The sequence below is a fragment of the Martes martes genome (assembly GCF_963455335.1).
Source record: "Martes martes genome assembly, chromosome: 9".
In the NCBI taxonomy this organism is placed as follows: Eukaryota; Metazoa; Chordata; class Mammalia; order Carnivora; family Mustelidae; genus Martes; species Martes martes.
In genome coordinates this window covers 116387510-116408007 of record NC_137896.1, presented here as the reverse complement: position 1 = coordinate 116408007, position 20498 = coordinate 116387510, and the positions used below count along the sequence as shown (strand labels likewise).

At 39.2% G+C, this 20498-nt stretch overlaps 1 protein-coding gene across 4 annotated transcripts in view; it reads left to right on the top strand.

Annotated features, from left to right (window-relative positions):
- The window catches only part of CLIP4 (CAP-Gly domain containing linker protein family member 4), a 76525-nt gene that overhangs the window by 20366 nt on the left and 35661 nt on the right, over positions 1–20498 (top strand). For 3 of the 4 annotated variants that reach the window (XM_080814151.1, XM_080814149.1, XM_080814150.1), the window contains exons 7-10: positions 2363–2599; positions 8923–9058; positions 14860–15000; positions 19754–19843. In XM_080814151.1, the coding sequence (XP_080670277.1) occupies positions 2363–2599; positions 8923–9058; positions 14860–15000; positions 19754–19843 (604 nt within the window). The remainder of the gene's footprint in view (positions 1–2362; positions 2600–8922; positions 9059–14859; positions 15001–19753; positions 19844–20498) is intronic. The other variant, XM_080814152.1, reaches the window with a different exon arrangement.

Below are 20498 nucleotides of genomic sequence, written 5' to 3'. Positions count from 1 at the left end.
AGTTTCCCTTTCCTCCCGGCTTCTTTCTGCTGCTGTACCTTCTGTTTTACCCCCATCATTAGTTAATTAACCCTTCTCCCCTCTATCTTTCCTCTACTCCCCCTCCCTCCTTCCCTGTTATTTCTTGGGCACGGGGAGAATACAATAAATAAAGGTCTTTGTCCCCAAAGAGAATATAGTCTAGAGGGGAGGATGGACAAGTAATTTTACTGTTGTGCGTTGACATTCAGTGGGTTACGATGTGAGGGTGGGCACAGATAAGGGGCATCTCTCTAAGTCTTTCTGGCAAAGGTGACATTGGGCACCTAAACACAGTTGGAGGAGGGAGGTCTAAAACATAGTTAGAGGAGGGAGGTCTGAAAAGCCTTTTAGGCAGAGAGGAGAGTAGCATTCACCAAGGCTAGGAGCTGATCCCCCAATTTGGCTGGAATGTGAAGGTGATAAATTTTTATTTTTCCTAGTATTACTGTTGACAAAACCTCCTTAGTGGAGAGCCTATTTTGAATTTAGTAAAATGCAGTGAGGCATGTCATTGAGGTAAATGTCCAATTCAAGCCAGAAACAATAATAGATTATTATATTTTGATGGTTAATACTTAACAACAAAAGAAAAGCAGCCAACATGTGGGTCAGCAGTAGCCCTTGGCCCATACTCCGGTACCCACAAGTTTAGAAGAAATTGGAATTCTGTAATTAATCATGAGCAAGCCTTCTTATGTTAGCATGACATCATCATTTTTTAATTTTATTATAATTTTTTAACGGAAATTTTAGTTGCCAAATTTTGTAGGAATTAACATAAGTGTGTGACTTACTCTAGAAAGGTGAGGACTTAAAAGCCTAAAGTAAAATAGTCTTTGTCAGCTTACAACTTACAACTCATCAGTACAAGGTTTAAAAAAACTCCTCCCCCCTTTTTATCAAGAGCACATGTAATTGCTATACATACCTTTATTATATTTTGTATATTTTCTTTGAAATCTGAAATTCTTTAAAACAGCCCCATCACCATCCCAGAAATTTGATGACATGTCTCCCCGCCATGTTTTTACTTAGGACCAAGCTGACTTAAATCTTAAAACAAAAACTGTGAGGCACTCACAAACTGTGTTCTAAAAGTCTCATTCTTTCATCCATATGGATCATTTGAAGGTCATTGTCACAGAGAAGATAAGGAAAAGAAGTTTCTCAGCACAGGAAATCGCAGTTAATCATATTAAAAGAAGATTACAGTCTGGAAACTCTCCCATAACATCTAATTTTTTTGGTTAAGGAACATAAAGAGAGATACCGTGTTTGAGGGAAGGATAACCCTAAGTAGGAGAAGGGCGGAGTGTAGCAGGTCCTGGACATGGCTTCAGATGTCCCATCTGCCAGGAATCCTATAAATGACTTGGAAGACGTCATTAACCTTTCCTTGCTGAATTTCCCTAATTGGCAAACCAGAAATGATAGTCATATTTTACTTGTTCAGTTGGTTATTGTAGCTTCTACTACAATATATACTCTTGGCATGGATTTTTATCTGTCTTATTCGTAAGCTTTTTCTTGATGTAAGAATCAAATGAGACAATTTAGATGATAGGATTTGGTTATAGAAACACCACGTAGATGTTAGTGGGCTTGTAACTGACCATTTTGTCTTGTTGGAGGATTAAATCCAAGGAGGCAGTCTGTCCTTTATAGTGAGACCAGGCCTGTTTTCTTGATTATAGCCCACACTTTAGAAGTACTGAAACTGTAGTTTCTATTCCTGAAATCTGAGTCACTCCCTGCGTGGGCCGGGTGGGTCAGGTCACACGGCCGAGGCGGCAGAATCTTGGACCTGGGGTTGGGAGGCCAGTCAGTGCTGTGACTTCTGTGTCTACACCCGCGTGGCCAGGGATGCCATCCACTCACGAGCTCCAGCATTCACGCTTCGAGCTGGGGCCGCCTTCCCTGACCAGCTGGCCTGCACGGAGCTCCCCCATCTTCGTGGGCCCCAGGAATCCCTCCCTGGCCGCGCTGTGTGCCTAGATGCCACCCTCCTGCTGTTCTCTCCTTCCCTTGCTGGAATGGCTTCTCTCTCTGCCACTTTTTACCATTGGATGGACTGTCTCTTTCACTTGTTTATGTGTGGTCTGTTTCTCCTACCAGACGGCGTGCTCTCTGAGGACAGGGCTTTTTCTCCTCGCTGGGGCGTCAGGAGCATTTAGGACGGCCCCTGGCATGTTGTCAATGTTCAGTAAATAGTTTGATGACACAGTGAATGAATTGAACTTAAGTTTTTTTTCACTTTTATTTTTTTAAAAAATAACTGTGTATGACCGTGTAGAGCTGTAAGTGATATGGAGTGAAAATGTTCTCTTCCCTGTATTTGCAGAACGACAAAGGACAGATCCCTGCTGACGTGGTTCCGGACCCAGTGGAAATGCCATTAGAGATGGCTGATGCTGCAGCGACCGCTAAAGAAATCAAGCAGATGCTGTTAGACGCAGCGCCCCTGTCGTGTGACATTTCAAAGCCCCTGCTTCCAAACTGTGACCGCGTCACTAGCAAGGCGATGCTCACGTCCCTTGGTCTGAAGTTGGGGGATCGTGTCATTATTGCAGGACAGAAGGTACAGGAAGTAACCGCCGTCTCTGCGGCTGTGTCCGAGGTCACAGTGTGGCCATACAGTGTGGCCAGAGTTTTGAGTTTTTAGAAAAAGTGCAGCTTGCAAATAGAAACAGACTTAATGGCAACGGCGAAACTGAGGGGCAGGCTTACCCCCGGACACAATACCGAAAGCCTCTCCACTGGGTGGGACAGTGGGGTCCAGCAGGGCTGCTGAGTGCATTTGGAGGCCCGAGCTGAGACTTTGCTGAGCCTGGAGGGCTTTCCTGCAGCCCCCCCTGCTGCCCTTAGTGGGTTTTCCCACTACAACTACCTCATAGGAAATGGAGCAAAGGAGACTCTTACCATCCACGGATATTTGGCCTTGAGATCCTATAGATAGAGAGAACTTAGATGTTATTTTAATGTCATAATAAAAATGTATGTGGAAAAGAGGAAGAGGCCCCACCCCCCGGCCTACTGAAGATGCTCCAGATGCCTCTTTTTCTCCAAAGTCTCAGTGTCCTTATGGTGCTGTCTTGTCGCCAGCCATTCTCTTTTTTAATACCTCATAGGGAAGGGCCGTTTCATTTTCTTTAGCTTTAGGGTATGGAGAAGGGACCACGGAGTTCCCATTTCCTAACTCAGTTATGTGTAAATATTTGGGTGGGCTTATGGGGAGGGTGACATGGGTCTTGCAGAAAATACCCAAATCTGGAAACTTGACTTACTGAGAAAATTGCTTGAGAAAGGAAGGTAAACTCCAGACAAATGATTGAGAGTGACAGTTACCAGCTTCCAAAAGAATGTATTCCTAGGACATTTGGACATTTGTTAGCTTTTTTTTTTTAAACTTGGGATTAATATTCAGCCTCTTCAGAATTCCTGTCCTGTGTCTCAGAATGGATGTTTAGAAGAGTTATTCTGTTGTTTTCATTTTGGGTAATTTGAAGCTGCACAAAAATAGAAGCATATAATGAGCATGCTTGTCCCAGTCAGCTGGGTTTAACCTGATCGTCGCACGGACAGTCTTGCTTCCGTCATGCTTTGTCTCACTCTGTTGCTTGCCTTGTCATCCTCTTAGGAATTTCTATCAAAGAGTAGAAGTTTGAAATTTTGATGAAGCCCATTTTATCAACTTTTTCTTATATGGACTGTGTGTTTAGCATAGCTAAGAAATTTTCTATAGTGTCATAGGACAGCAGAAGATACAGTACATAGATTTTCTCCCAGAAGTTTATAGTTTCAGGTTTTACATTAAGTTTTATATTCAATTTTGAGTTAACTTTTATACAGAATACTAGGTATAGATAGAGTTTCTCTCTCTTTTTTTGCATCTGATTACCTATTTGTTCCAGCACCATATTTTGAAAACACCGTTATTTGTCTCTTAAATCACCCTTTCCCCTTTGTCATCTGACCTGAGGTGTATGGGTATATTTCTGGATTTTATTCTACTCCGTGGATCTAATGATTACCTTTTCTTCAGTACTAGTCTGTCATGATTGCTGTAGCTTTATGGTAAATCTTGCAATCACATGACGTCAGGCCTTCAAAGTTTTTTTGTTTGTTTGTTTGTTTTTTATTTCTTTGTCTTTCCATATACATTGTAGAATCAGCTTATGGATTTTAAATCATGCAAAAAATCCTGCTGGGATTTTGAATGAAGTCATATTGACATAGATGGGTTGAGGAGAACAGATATCTTGAAGATATGGAGTCTTTAAAACCCAAGCATAATCGGGGCTCCTGTGTGGCTCAGTTGGTTAAGTAGCTGACTCTTGATTTCAGCTTGGGTCATGATCTCAGGGTCAGGGTCATGGGATTGAGCCCAGTGTTGGGCTCTGTAATTAGCATGGAGTCTGCTTGAGATTCTCTCTTTTCCTCTCCTTCTTCTCCTCTCCCTGCTTGTGCTCACTCTCTCTCTCTAAAATAAATAAATACAATAAAAAAGATTGCAAGTTGCAATACATCTCTGTTTAGTAGGTTTTTGATTTGTTTCATCAGTTTTGTAGTTTTAAACATTTATCGATTTAAATTTCAGATAGTTAACATAGAATGCAATATTGGTTTCTGAAGTAGAATTCAGTGATTCAGCACTTACTTACACCTAGTGCTCATCATAACACGTGCCCTCCTTAAAGCCCATCTAGCCCATCCCCATCTGTCTCTCTCCATCAACCCTCAGTTTGTTCTCTAGCATTAAGAATCTCTAATGACTTGTTTCCTTCTCTTTTTTTTCTTTTCCCTCTTCCTATATGTTCATCTGTTTTCTTTCTTAAATTCCACATATGAGTGAGATCATATAGTATTTGTTTTTCTCTAACCGACTTATTTCAGTTAGCATGATACACTCTAGCTCCATCCACATCGTTGCAAATGACAAGATTTCATTTTTTAGGACTGAGTTGTATTCCACATCTTCTTTATCCATTCATCAGTTGATGGACATTCGGGCTCTCTCCATGGTTTGGCTATTGTTAATAATGCTGCTGTAAACATTGGGGTGCATGTATCCCTTCAGATCAGTGTTTTTGTATCTTTAGATAAATCCCTCATAGTGCAATTGATGGATAGTAGGGTGTTTCTATTTTTAAGCTTTTGAGGAACTTCCATACTGTTTTCCAGAGTGGCTGCATCAGTTTGCATTCCCACCAGCTGTGCAAGAGGGATCCCCTTTCTCCTCATGCTCATCAACACCTGTTGTTTTTGTGTTGTTAATTTTAGCCATTCTGACAGGTGTGAGGTGGTATCTCATCATGGTTTTGATTTGTCTTCCCCTGATGATGAGTGATGTTGGGCCTCTTTTCATGTGTCCATTAGTGATCTGGGTGTCTTCTTTGGAAAAGTATCTATTCATGTCATCTGCTCATTTCTTAACTGGGTTATTTGTTTTTTGGGGGGTTGAGTTTGATACATTCTTTATAGATTTTGGATACTAGCCCTCTATCTGACATGTCACCTTTGCAAATATCTTCTCCCATTCTGCCTTTTAGTTTTGTTGATTGTTTTCTTTGCTGTGCAGACAGAAGCTTTTATTCTTGATGAAGTCCCAATAGTTCATTTTTCTTTTTGTTTCCCTTGCCTGTTGTGACATGTCTAGTAAGAAGTTGCTATGGCTGAGGGCAAAGATGTGTCTGCTTGTGTTCTCTGGAATTTTGATGGTTTCCTGTTTCATGTTAAGGTCTTTTATCCATTTTTAATTAATTTTTTTGTCTGGTGTAAGAACGTGGTCTAGTTTCCTTCTTCTGCATGTGGCTGTCCATTTTCCCCAACATCATTTGTTGGAGAAACTGTCTTTTTTCCATTGGATATTCTTTCCTGCTTTGTTGAAAATTGGTTGACCATGTAGTTGTGGGTTCATTTCTGGGCTCTCTATGCTTTTCCATTGACCTATGTGTCCTGTTTTTATGCCAGTACCATACTGTCTTGATGATTATAGCTTTGTAATGTAGCTTGAAATCTGGAATTGTGATTCCTCCAGTTTTGTTTTTCTTTTTCAGAATTGCTTTTGGCTATTCGGGGTCTTCTGCAGTTCTATACAAATTTTGGGATTGTTTGTTCCAGCTCTGTGAAAAATGCTGGTGGTAGTTTGGTAGAGATTGCATTAAATGTGTAGACTGCTTGAGGTAGTATACACATTTTTTTTAAAAAAAAGATTTTTATTTATTTATTTGACAGAGAGATAGAGAGAGAGCCCAAGTAAGCAGAGCAGCAGGTAGAGGGAGACAGAGATGCAGGCTCTCTGCTGAGCAGGGAGCCCGATGCAGCGCTTGATCCCAGGACCCTGGGATAATGACCTGAGCCAAAGGCAGCAGCTTAACCAACTGAGCCACCCAGGCACCCCTAGACGTTTTTTAAAATTTTTGTTTGCCAAAGATTTTATTTATTTATTTGAGAGAGAGGATGAGTGGGGTGTAAAGAGTGGAGAGAGAAGCAGGCTCCCTGTGGAGCTGGGAGTCTGATGTGGGACTCGATTCCAGGACCCTGGGATCATGACCTAAGCCAAAAGCAGACACTTAACTGACTGAGCCACCCAGGTGTCCCTGGTATAGACATTTTAACAATATTTGTTCTTCTAATCCATGAACATGGAATGCTTTTCCATTTCTTTGTGTCCTTTTCAATTTCTTTCATAAGTATTCTGTAGTTTTCAGAGTACAGGTATTTTAATTCTTTAGTTAGATTTATTCCTAGGTATCTTAGTGTTTTTGTGCAATTGCAAATGGGATCAATTCCTTGATTTCCTTTGCTGCTGCTTCGTTACTTGTGTATAAAAATGCAACAGATTTATGCACATTGATTTTGTATCCTACAACTTTGCTGAATTCATGTATGAGTTCTAGCAGTTTTTTTGGTGGAGTCTCTTTTTGGGTTTTCTACGTACAGTATCATGTCTGCAAATAATGAAAGTTTGACTCCTTTCTTGCCAATCGTATTTTAAGCATATCTTAGATATTGCTATACTTTGTTATATTCATACCAAAGTTTTTCTTGATCTTTGGTGCTATTGTAAATAGTGGTGTTTTGGAAATTTCATGTAAAAATACAGTTGATTTTTGTATATTGACCATATATCTTATAACCTTGCTAAATTTATTAATTCTCTTGGCTTTTTTGTTTGTGTGGGATACCATATGTAAATAATCATGTTGTCTCTGAGTAGAGACAGTTTTATTTCTTTCCAGAAATGCCTTTCATTTGTTTTTCTTGCCTAATTTCATTGCGTAGGACCTCCAGTCTAATGATGAGTAGAAGTACTAAGAGTTGATAAACTTGTCCTGCTCCCAATATTAAGGAGAAAGCACTCAGCCTTTCATTGTTAAGTGTGATAATTGTTAGCTATAGATTTTGTGGGTATCTTAATTTATTAAGTTCTGGAAGTTCCTGTCTAATCCTGGTTTGCTGAGAATTAAAAAAAAAAATTATCATGAAAGGATGTTGAAATTTGTTGAAGACTTTCCTGCATATTGAGAATAAGTTTCTATCACCCTTTTAGTATGTGGATGATATAATAAATTATATTGATTAATTCTCAAGCATTGATTTAATCTTGCTTTCTCATGACAAACCTTACTTGGCCATGATGCTGGATTTGATTTGCTGTATGATGTTGGATTTGATTTTTCTATATATTGCTGGATTTAATTTGCTCTTATTTTGTTGAGGATCTTTGTGTCTGGTTTTGGTATCAAGGTAATGCTGGGAATGAGTTGAGATTTAGTCCTTCCACTTTTATATGCTAGGTTTGTGTAGTGATGATTACTCTTCCTTTAAATTCTTTGGTAGAATCCACCAGTAAGTCCATAAGGTTCTGAAGGGTTTGTTGTTGTTTTTGTTTTTTGGAAGGTTTTTAACTATAATCCAGGTGTGAGCTTTGACAGTTTGCATCTTTCTAGGAGTTGGAACTTTTTATCTCATTTGTTAAATTTATAGGCACAGGGTCAAAGTATTTTCTTACCATGTTTTAAAAGACTGAAGGAACGTCATGATGTCCTGTTTTCACTCATGATGTGTGTAGTTTATGTCTTCTCCCTCTTTTGTTTTCTTGGTCCCTAGCTATAAGTTTATTAATCTTATCTTCCTTATGAAGAACCAGCCTTTGTTTTCATTGATTTTCTCTATTTTTTCTGTTCTTAATTTCTTATCTTTTTTTAAAAGATTTTATTTATTTATGAGATTGAGAGAGTGAGAGAGAGCATGAGCTGGGGGTGGGACAGAGGGAGAGGGAGAAGCAGGCTCACTGCATAGCAGGGAGCCTGATGTGGAGCTTGATCCCAGGACCCCGGGATCATGATCTGAGCTGAATGCAGACACTTAACTGACTGATCCACCCAGGTGCCCTGTAATTTCTTATCTTTACTGTTTCTCTCCTGCTTGCTTTGGGTCTTCACTTTCTAGTTTCTTAATGTGAAATTTTAGGTCATTGACTTGAGACCTTCTCTAATACAAGTGTTTCATGCTATAAATTTCCCTCTAAGCACTGCTTTTGCTTCATCCTATAATTTTTTGTATATTGTGTTATCATTTTCACTCAATTTAAAATGTTTTTAAATTTCTCTGTGATTTTCTCTTTCATCGTGGGTTATTTGGCAGTATATTTTTCAATTTCCAAATGTTTGGAGATTTTCTAAAATCAGTCGTTAGGTGCATACGGATTTAGGATTCTTTTTGGTGAATTGACTCTTATCATTATATAATACCTCTTTTTATCCCTGGTAATATTCCTCTTCTAGAGTCTACTTTGAGAGAATGGTTTTTAAAAACTTCCCTGGTAAAGTTGCAAGAGTGGCACATTTAGAATTACTAGTAATCCTCAAAATTTATTCTGATTTATGTTTTCTTTAGGTTGGAACATTAAGATTTTGTGGAACAACTGAATTTGCAAGTGGGCAGTGGGCTGGCATTGAGCTGGATGAACCAGAAGGGAAAAACAATGGAAGTGTTGGGAAAATCCAGTACTTTAAATGTGCCCCCAAATATGGTAAGGTAGATATTATCTAATTTAATGAGAATTAGTTTAAGATAATCAAATTTACTTTTATTTATTTTTATTTTTATAGTATTTAAAAAAAGATTTTTATTTATTTATTTGGAGACAGTGGGAGGGGCAGAGGGAGAGGGGAGAGAGAACCCCAAGCAGACTCTTCGCAGAGCCCGGAGCCCAATGTGGAGTTTAATCTCATGATCCTGAGTTCATGATCTGAGCTGAAATCAGGAGCTGGATGCTTAACCAAGCTTAACCAACTGGGCCACCCAGACATCCCTACTCTTCAATTGTTTTTTAAGTAGAGCTTTTCTCCTGGTTATCTATGTAGTTAATGAAGGGGCTGCTCTTTCCCTGCTGTGAGCAGTATAGTGATTGGGAGATGGTGACTCAGCAAGAGTACATCGGGCTCCGTGACCTTCCATAAGTCCTGCTCAGGGGCTGTCGTGACTGAGGGAGCGACTTTGTTATCAAGGAAGTACAGAACTCGGGGGGTTGAAAAACTTGAAAACTTGGAAAAGCAAGTGAAGCGAACTTTATAACTGTATTCTGAGGTGGGATGATTCTTTCTCTTTCTGACAGACGTTTCTTTAAATTCATATTCTTTCTCTCTCTCACATACATACACACATACAGACTCCTTGACATATTGAATTAAATTTGTCACTTGCTATGTTGTGACTATTTTTCCTTGCCATGAAATATTCTTCTAGAACATTAACTTCCCTGTTTGCACAGTATTTCAGTTGTAGCTCCACAGATGGTCCTCTGGTCTAAGCTGAAGTCCTTGCTTGGGTGTGAATCAGCCTCTCCACCTACCAGTTATGTGATCTTAATTCTCTTCTTGTGCCTCTTCTATAGAAGTTTGTCTTCTGTAAAATGGGGCCAATAATACCTCAAGAGTTTGTATGAGGATTAAATGTGTTGATAAATGTATAAAACACCCTGAACAGTGCTTAATTCCCTGTAAGTACTCAACAAATGGTAGCTATTTGCTAGCTGTTATGAATTTATCAAAATTACCATTTTCCTTTTGTCATACACTTAAGATGGAGCATCATTTTTTTGCCTATAAAAATATTTATTGTATAAAATGTGAAAACCATAAAAAAGATTAAAAGAAGAAAATAAAAATCACCCGTATGTTTCTTCTGCTTAATTCTTTTTGCAAAATTTTGGTTGATATATAGTTATATATTTTGTATTTTTACTTGACATGCTATTATAATTTCTCCAAATCATTGAATACTGTTTGAAAATGTGATTTTTAATGGCTCCATTTCCTTTAATTTGATGGGCAAAAATTTCTGTTTGAATTCATATTTCTCTGATTACGGTGAAATAAAACACTTAAAATGCTTTGTGTCTTATATATATGTTAATAAGCATATATTATACAATATATATATTTTGTATATATATACATGTTAATATGCACATTAAAGTATACATGTATATTAATATCATATGCATATTAACATATATATATATTTTGTATATGTGTTTGTGTGTTATCCTGGCAATTGCTAAGAAATAATTGTTCATATTACATGCTCATGAAATAATTGAGATATTAGTGGGTTTTTCAAAACTTTAGAAATACAAATACATATTTAAGATGTTAAACTTACAGTTACCACATGATATTTTACTCAGTTTGTCATTTGCCTTTGAACTTTATTTGCAATGTTTTGGCATAGAGTTTTATGTAGTTAAAAGACTTTTCTTTATAATTTCTTAACATTGCTTTTATGCTTAGATAGTTCTTTCTAATCCAAGGATTAATTTAAAACTATATATTTTATTCTTTTGAATGTTTTAATTTTTAACACTTAATTATTTAACCCATTTGCCATATATCTGGGTGGTTATGTGGAATTCAGTTAAGAATTTGATTTTAACTTTCCTGCGTTAGCTAATTGTGGCAGCTGTCGAGCAGACTGAGAGCGAGGATCAAAACTGCTAACAACGTACAGGGCCCATGTCAGAGTCATGGGAAAGGCTTAGCGGGTAACAGAATGTATGTTGCCCCCCAGATATCATCATCCCAAGGCTGTCCATGCTTGATGAGGACAAAGCTGGATGCCCCAAGGACCTTGTTTCTATCCCTTTCACATGCTTAAAGCCAAGTTTTGGGGGGCAAGGATCATGTGTTGGATTATGGAAAAATGAGAGTTGCCCTCAGCAGAAACCAAAGAATTTGTCTCTTCTCAGCAACAGATTTCTACCCCCCCACATTGTTTTTCCTTTGGCTTGCTGTGCTTCCTTTATTATAAATTCTTGTAAATGCTATAGTTTGTTTCAGTATTATTTTGTACAACTGATCTGTTGATTCTCATCCATATTAGATTTTTTCAACTGTAGAAATTTTATAATTTTTAGACTTTTTTTTTAGAGCCCCTTGGGTTCAAAACAAAATTGAGAGGAAGGTGCAGAGATTTCCTTTGTATTCCCCATTCCCATGCATGCAGAGCCACTCCCATTATCAGTGTCCCTTTACCGGAGGGTACACTTCTTAACACAGAGGAACCTACACTGACTCGTCATCATCAGAGTCCAAAGTTTACATCGGGGTTCATTCTTAGTGGTGGATGTTCTTTGGTTTCGGACAAGTGTTTAATGACATCTCTCTATCACTACGGTATCATACGTAGTATCGTCACTGCCCTGAGAATCCTCTGTGCTCTGCCTGTTCCTCCCCTCCCTGCTCAACTCCTTGCAGCCACTGCTCTTTTTACTGTCTTCTTAGTTTTGTCTTTTCCAGACTGTCCTAGCATTGGAATTCTATAGTACTAACCTGGCCTCTTCAAACTGGCTTCTTTCCCTGTGTAATTTGCATTTAAGTTTTCTTCATGTCTTTTCATGGCTTGATAGCTCATGTCTTTTTAGCACTGAATAATAGTCCAGTGTCTGGATGTACTACAATTTATTTACCCATTCATCTATTAAAGGATATCTTGGTTGCTTCTAAGTTTTAGCAATTATGAAAATTTTTATAATAAATTTTAATGTGTTTTAATTATTTTTATGTGTTTTAATTATTATTACCAAAGTGAATACATAAGTCAAATTATATCATAAGGTTTATTAAAAACATTAGTTAAATCCTTTCCTGGCTTGTCCTTCCCTGACCCTGAGTCCTGCCCTTTTGAGGTAAGAACCATTTCAATGTCTCTAGTTGTATCTTCTGATATTAATATTTATATTTGTTAATAATACAAGAATCTCTCTTGATTTTTCCAATTTTATTTTTATTCTTTTAAAGATTTTTTTTTATTTTTTAAATAAAGGTTTTTAAAAAAAATATTTACTTGAGAGAGAGAGCATGTACAAGTGAGGGGGAGGGACAGAGGGAAAGAGGGAGAAGCAGAGCAGGGAGCCCAATGCAGGGTTCAATCCCAGGACCCTGGGATCATGACCTAAGCTGAAGGTAGCTGCTTAACAGACTAAGCCACCCAGGGGCCCCTAAAAGATGTTGTTTTTAAGTAATCTCCACACCTGACTTGGGACCAAACTCACAACCCAGAGATCACGAGTCACATGCTCTACTGGCTGAGCCAGCCAGGCACCCCTGATTTTTCCAGTTTGGTTTTTTTTTAAGATTTTATTTATTTGTGCAACAGAGATCACAAGTAGGTGGAGAGGCAGGCAGAGAGAGAGAGGAGGAATCAGGCTCCCCGCTGAGCAGAGAGCGAAATGCGGGGCTCGATTCCAGAACCCCAGGATCATGACCTGAGCCGAAGGCAGAGGCTTTAACCCACTGAGCCACCAGGCGCCCCTGATTTTTCCAGTTTTAAACCTCTACTGTCTTCATACTGTGAGGAGGAAGATTGGGCCCCTTCATTATTCTAAGTCATTTTTTCTCTTGGTTTATCTCTTTGTTTTGGTGGAGCACATCCTCTAGTAGCTGTTTGACAAAGGGCTCATGGGAGATTAATTTTTTGAAGCCTTCCATTCCAAAAATATGTTTATTTCTACCCTCACACTTCATACAATAGTTTGATGGGATAAGGCATGTTAGGCTGGAACTCATATTCTCTTAGTATTTAGAAGGTGATATTCTGACATGTGATGGAGTTTGGCGAACTTCCCGTAAAAGGCCAGAGGAAGTATTTTAGTCATCTCACTCAGCTATTCAGCTGTCCTGTTGTAGTGAAGAAGCAGCTGTAGACTGTGTGTAAACACCTGGGTGCCACTGGGACTTGACGACAAGAGGTGGCAGGCAGGATGTGGCTTCTGGGCTCTTGGTTTGTCAGCTACTATCTTGAGTTCCCAGTGTTGCTGTGTAAAAGTTGCAAAATCTTTCTTCTGTGTTTGACTTTCCCCCCCTCTCTTTAGCAGCTTTTAGTATTTTTTCCCCTCTTTTTAAATCATTTTCTTTTTTCTTCAGAGTTTATATTGTTTTTATTCCTTACTAATAATTTGGTGGAGTTTGGGGAGGAGTTGTGGTAAAATGGGGGCCATGTTTATCTAGAAATGTGTTATTCTTCTATTTAAAAATAATTCTTCCCTATGTGTTTATTTTAGTTAAGCTTTACGATTATATGTCAAGATCTGAGCAAAGTCCCATCGGTACTTTGATGAGCATGAGTTACTTACTAGGACCTTTAGCCCATGTTCTGCATGCACTTTGGTCTTCAGTTGGAGCTAGTCATAGCTCTAAATTTAGTTTTGATCTTCCAAATGATTTATTTCATTAAAAAACAGGAAGAATGAGAACTTATATTAGGTGTGGGGTTTTATATGCTATAGAAATCTTTTAAAGCCATAGAACTAAATATTTACTTTATATAAATATTGAAGATATTATGTGGAATAATACTGTGTGGAAATTTTCTACTAAGACCTTGAAAGAAAAACCATGTAACCTTCCACAGATTAAGAAAAAAAAATTCATTAAACAACATTATAATGCATTAATGACAAATTTGAAAGAGAATTCAAGAGTAATCTGACTGTTCCCATAAATATGTTTTGGTTTTCAGTTTTTTACAGTATTTCTTACATCCACACATAAAACTTTTCTCTGATATGATCATAATGTAATCAACTATATAATTTCATTTTTATTTTCTTGATAATTTTCATGCTTTTCTGTATTTTCAGTTTTTATGGTTTTATTTATTGATGGTGATGTAATAGTTCATGAGTATAGTTCATTCATTCATCCTATTGCCACATACTTGTTTTCTCCTACTTATGAATGACATTGTGATGATGATATACTCAGGTATGCAGTCTTTTCCTTCCACATGGATTATTTTTTCATAATTAATTTCCAAAAGTGTAATTGGATCATAGTAGTAGTAAATGAGAAATTGTTCTGGCTTTTGAAATCTGTCTTTTACTTATACCGTACAAGCGTAACTTTGTAATTTTTGTGCACATCTCTATTTCCTTATCATTTATTTCCACAAAGTGGCTTAGGTTAGAAATTTTTGTCTTCCAGTAAGATCGTACAAATTTACAATTGCCAACGGCTTAATCAGAAATTACTATGATGGAAAACTATTAGGTTCACTCATTTCTCTTATCCCTGAATTTCACGTAATACCTGATTATGCATCTTGTATGTGATTCTTAAATTGCTGTGTATGTGGTTCGTCTTGACAGCTAGATTGTAAGCTCTCTGAGGGCAAGTACTGCATCTCATTTTTTTCCTGTCTTGCCCTACAGGACACCTGGTAGGCACTAAAAAAGAACTTAAAGATTTATATTACCGAATGGTTGTACTTGACCCTTTATCTGAAATGCTTCTCATTGCTTCACACTAACTCATCTCTCCATTCCCCCTTCAGGTATTTTTGCACCGCTTTCAAAGATAAGTAAGGCAAAAGATCGAAGGAAGAATATAGCACACACTTCTTCTGGAAAAGCTGTGGCTCTCATCAGGTCCCAGAAAATTGATGTAACTCATGTAACGTCAAAAGTAAACACTGGTAGGTCAAACCAGAAGGTTAAATCTCTTCTTCAGCGGGTTTTTTTTTTTTTTATTTCCCTTGCAGACTGCCTTATGCTTAGTGTGCTTCACATTTTTTTGTTAGATAACTCTGGAACCTGAATTGAATAAAATCTGCATCTTACATGTTTTTAGACATCAGTCATGGTTTATTATTTTGATTCCTGACAAGAGAATTTTACATTTGTTCCTTTCTTTCCTACCACATGCATAGCTTCCTCACCCCCTCATCTAACCTCCACGCTCGATTTTAGACCTCGGATAAATCCTTATAAACACAACCAGCTTTTTGTTCCTCACCTGTTCGAGAATTTTAGTGACTTCTTTATTTTTATTTTTTTAAAAGATTTTATTTATTTTTTTTGACAGACAGAGATCACAAGTACACAGAGGCAGGCAGAGAGAGAGGAGGAAGCAGGCTCCCTGCTGAGCAGAGAGCCCACTGTAGGGCTCCATCCCAGGACCCTGGAATCATCATGACTTGAGCCAAAGGCAGAAGCTTTAACTCACTGAGCCACCCAGGCGCCCCCTTGACTTCTTTTTTAATCAGAAGAAGTACCGACTCTTTAGACTGGCAGTCCGAATCCTTGCTGTGTGTAACAGGGTCTCTGGCTATGTCGTGATTGAGCTGTGGCTGCTTGTCCTCACTCTTCCCTCCATACTTTGTCTCGTGCTTTTTCTCCGAGTGCAGTGATTTCACTTTTGTCTTTTGAGGCCCTAGCTGTGGTTTACCTCCTTATTTGGACGCTGCTTCTCCAAGAAAAGTTCCCTGGGGACCCAGATCACTTTGATGCCTTTCTTCCATCTACCTTTGTGTACGCTTGTATCCACAACACACAATTATTTGTTAGTTTGGGTCTTGTCCTCCAGTTGCTTCATTTTGTGCAGATCCTTTATCCTCTCAGCAAAATTTTAAACTTTAAATGGAATGTAAGAGTATTCTGTACTTTTGTATTCACTGTAGTAGTACCTCGTACAAAATACGTGCTCAGTAAGCACTTGCTAATGTATCAGTGGCTGAAGCAAAAAGGCTTTCCACTATGATTCAAGGACTTTGTCCAAGAATTGGTTGGCCTTTCTGCTGTCTTCCATTGAGCTATTTGAATATTTCTATGTCAGTCCATACTTCCTAACTACTATGGTTTTTAACAAATAAATCTTGATATCTAGTAGAGGAAAGCTTCCTACCATATTCTTAAACAGTGTCTTGCCTGTTTGGATCGTTATAAATCACACTTCCATATAAATTTTAGAATAAGCTGTTAAGTTTCTTTAAAAAAATATCTACTAAAGTTTTATTGGTTTTGCATTTAAACCATAAGTCAATTTGGGAAGAACTGACATCTTTACAATATTCAGTCTTTAAATTCTAAGCTTGGAATATTGCTATATTTAATTGGGTCCTGTAAAAATATGTCAGTAAGATTTTCTGATTTTCTCTACAGCTATTTTTGTACCAGTTTTGTTAGGTCTGTTCCTAGGTAGTTCATACTTTTTGATGCATTAGTAAATGGTATCCTTTTGACCTGAATCCCAGAAGTTCACAGTCATTATTGGAGAGGAAGCCCAAAGAGAAGCCCTCTGTTTCTGGTCTAAGGATTAGGGAATGGGTCCCCTGCTAGACAGAAAATGGAAGAAACCCCTTTTTTTATGATAGTCTCCATGCTACCCTCCCCTCCCCACCGCTTTGGTTCATTCCCATGCCGGTTTCTTGGCAGTCCTGCCTGGTGCATCAGCGCTGGTGGTGAAGCACCTGAAACCCCATGGGAGGGGAACCCTTTTCTCTGACCAGAGAAACCATGGTCCCAAGAATGTGGATGGAATCCCCAATCGTTTGCCTTCTGTTTGTTTCCAGGGGCAGAGTCAGTCCCAGGAGACTGTATGACTGAGCAGGGAAACTAAAACCTAGGCATCCTGCCCAGATACCAGAAAGGGTTGCCTCCCGGAGCAAGAAAGTAGCAGGGAGACCATGGAGAGGAGGGAGCTCAAGAAAGTGATCTCAGAATATTGGGTGTGAACTCCTGGGCTTGCTCTCCAGTGGTGCATGTGTGGATCTGACCACAGGCTTTGACCTCTGGGGTAGATCATCGCCCAGGTCCTAGGCACAATGGGATAGCACATCACAAGGGAAAGATCCCTAAAAGGCTTTGGAAACTGAACTGACATTGGAACCACAGTGCACAGAAGGTGGGTAGGGATGTCTAGTCTGAACTGGATTGGGCTGACTCCTTCGTAAAACAAAATGAAACAAAGCAAAACAATAAACATTCTCCATAGGACTTAAATAAGACCTAGAGTCCCACAACATAATATTCAAAACGTATAGGATATAATCCCAAATGGCTCAAAATAGAAAAACCAGGAAAATCTCAACATCTCTCAAGGAAATAGACAATTAAAGGTTGCCAACCCTAACAGGACAGACATGACATAGATAAAGACTTTAAATAATACATTAAATGTTCTTTAAGAATTAATGTTAATACTCTTGAAATAAGTGGAAAGAAAGTTCAGAGAAATGAGGATATAAAAAAGAACCAAATGGTGTGTGAGTGCACACGCGTGCGTGCACGGACACACAGAGGAGTTTGGTTTAAAACTGGGGCGACCTAAGATTGGTGGATTGTACCAATGTTGGCATCCTGCTTGTGGGATTATACTATAGTTATGTAAAAAATTACCTCTGTGGAAATTGGGCAAAGGATGCAAGAGATTTCCCTGTATTACTTTATACAACTGCATGTGAATCTCCAGGGACTCAGTTAAAAAATTCAAATAAGAAAGAACCAAATGGACATGTTAAAACTGAAAAATAAGAAACGCGCTCTGTGGGGGGCCTGCACAGTCTCTCTTACCCAACCCCCATTCATTTCCTGCTGTTGTTACTCTGGTCCTCATTCTGCCTTTTGTAAGAATCTCTCCCTGGTCTGTTCTTCCTACTTCTGCCCCTCTCGCTTCCTTCTAAACTTTGCTGTCAGGGTGACGTTATTTTCTCCTCTGTCCATGCCAGCCCTCCTTCACCAAGTCCATCAGAGGCACATTCCTTCCACAAGAGGACCAGGTCCTTATCTGGCACCGTCCTCCCTGAGATTTCTCCCTGACCTGTCTACCCAGTCTGTCTTCTCCCAAGTCCCAAAAGTACTCTCTATTCCAGCCACGCTACTCGTTTGTCTCTGACCCTGTCCTTAAGATTTTTCTTTTCTTTTTGTCCATCTAGAATGCCTATCTTCAGTTCTTTCTGAACATACATACCTCCAGTATGCTCTGGAAGAAGTCTTGTCTTTTCTTTTCTTTTCTTTTTTTTTTTAAAGATTTTATTTATTTGGCAGAGAGAGATCACAAGTAGGCAGAGAGGCAGGCAGAGAGAGTGAGAGAGAAGCAGGCTCCCCGCCGAGCAGAGAGCCCAATGCGGGACTCGATCCCAGGACCCTGAGATCATGACCTGAGCTGAAGGCAGCGGCTTAAACCACTGAGCCACCCAGGCGCCCCTTGTCTTTTCTTTTTAAAATATTTTATTTATTTATTTGAGAAAGAGAGAGAGGGACCGTGGCGGGGGCGGGTGAGGTAGAAGGAGAGAGAGAAGCAGACTCTTTGCTGAGCTGGGAGCCCGATGTGAGGCTTGATCCCAGGGCCCTGAGATCATGACCTGACCTGGAGACAGACACTTAACTGACTGAGCCACCCAGGCGCCCCGGAAGTCTTATCTGTCCTTCAAGACCTATCTCAGAATGTGATCTCCTCGGCGAGGCATTAATTTATCTTTGTAACCACAATTATTCCCTCTTTCCTCTGTGTTGTGCTTATCAATAAATGTCCTCATATTTTAGTTCTTCATGCTCACATCATCCTACCATTCTGAATTGAAAAGGTGCTCCCTTCAGGCGGGGATGATGTCTCGCTCATGCTGGTGAGGCTCAGAGTGCGACAGCCCTTCACTCAGATGCTTCCTAACCAGGAAGAATCGAAATGGGTGCTTGATGGAATTTAAAACTGGGCGTAGTCCGTTAGGTTTCCTAGTTAAATAATCTGGTTCTGTAGAATTGGAAACAGAAGTCTTCACGAGGGAGGCGAAGCGTTAGTTATTCGTGAGTGAGCCTGTTTGTGACGCTTGGGTGTGGTGGTAGCGCGGAGGTCATTGTTAGAGCGCCAAGGGCAGAGAGTGTGGGGCTCCTCACTGTCTAATGTTAGCTTTCGTGGCGAGTGGCTACAATGGTCAGCAAACATTTTTACCCAGAATTCCCCAGGTAGGAAGTCTGCTGTAGCTGATTTGCAGACACGTGAGTGAAGTCTGTAAGTCGTGGCCAGGCCTGGTGCGTGTGCTGTGGTTGTCCTCCAGCTGCGTGAGCTTCGCTCCACCCGCTGGCCTTGTGCAGACACACTAATGAGTGCGTGAAGTGTCAAACAGCTAGGTAGCTGGGCTTTAAATACTGTTTTATAGTATTTAGAATTCCTTAGTGGATTGTTAAATAGGTCTAAAAGAGACCTTGGTGGTATTTGAGGAAATTGATTGACGTTTTCAGAGGGGCTAAGAATGCATTCTCCCCACCACCACCCCTTCATGTAATGAAATCTTGGACTGGCCCCTGCTGTCTGTGAATTTACTGTCTGGCATGTTTCCAGAAGTGGAGAAGATTTAGATAACAAGGGATATCTGTACTTTAAACAGCAAGCACATTTGTATGTTTAATGTTGACGTTCTTTCTTGCTGAAAGTGTCTTATTTCTATGTGCTAGGATTAATGACCTCAAAAAAAGAGAGTGCTTCTGAATCAACACTTTCATTGCCTCCTGGGGAAGAGCTGAAACCTGTAACAGAGAAAGATGGTAAAATAATTTTATAACGTCCATTCTAAAAATTTAATTTACTGATGGGACTTTAAAATGACATAGTGATAAAGCTTATATGGGGGCTAAGTTTAAACGTTTTTGAGAGAAAAATCATTGCAGTAAAAAATTACCCTCGGAAATACATTAAGCAGCTCATCGAAAAGTGTATACGTGGTTTTGGTATAAAATGCTGTGTTGTGCCTCTGTGTATGCTTAATAGAGAGCTACCAGGTTAAATTAAATGGGAGACTAAAAGGAAACTCCAAGTGTAGACGGTTTGATAAAAATGTTTAAAATTGTCTTCAGCTGTCAAATCACTGGGTGACTAGAGCATGAACAGCACATTCAGGAGTATTCCTGCTTGCCTTCAGGTTAACTCAAAACATTTTAATACTACCCTTTTTTATCTTAAAACAAATTAATAGACTTTTTAAGTGTAAATAAGATTGGATTCTACTAAGCCATCTAGACTGGGAGGTGAGAGAGACTTTTTTTTTTTTTTAAAGATTTTATTTATTTGACAGAGATTACAAGTAGGCAGAGAAGACGGCGGGGGTGGGGTGGGAAGCAGGCTACCTGCTGAGCAGAGAGCCTGATGCGGGGCTCGATTCCAGGACCCTGAGATCATGACCTGAGCCGAAGGCAGAGGCTT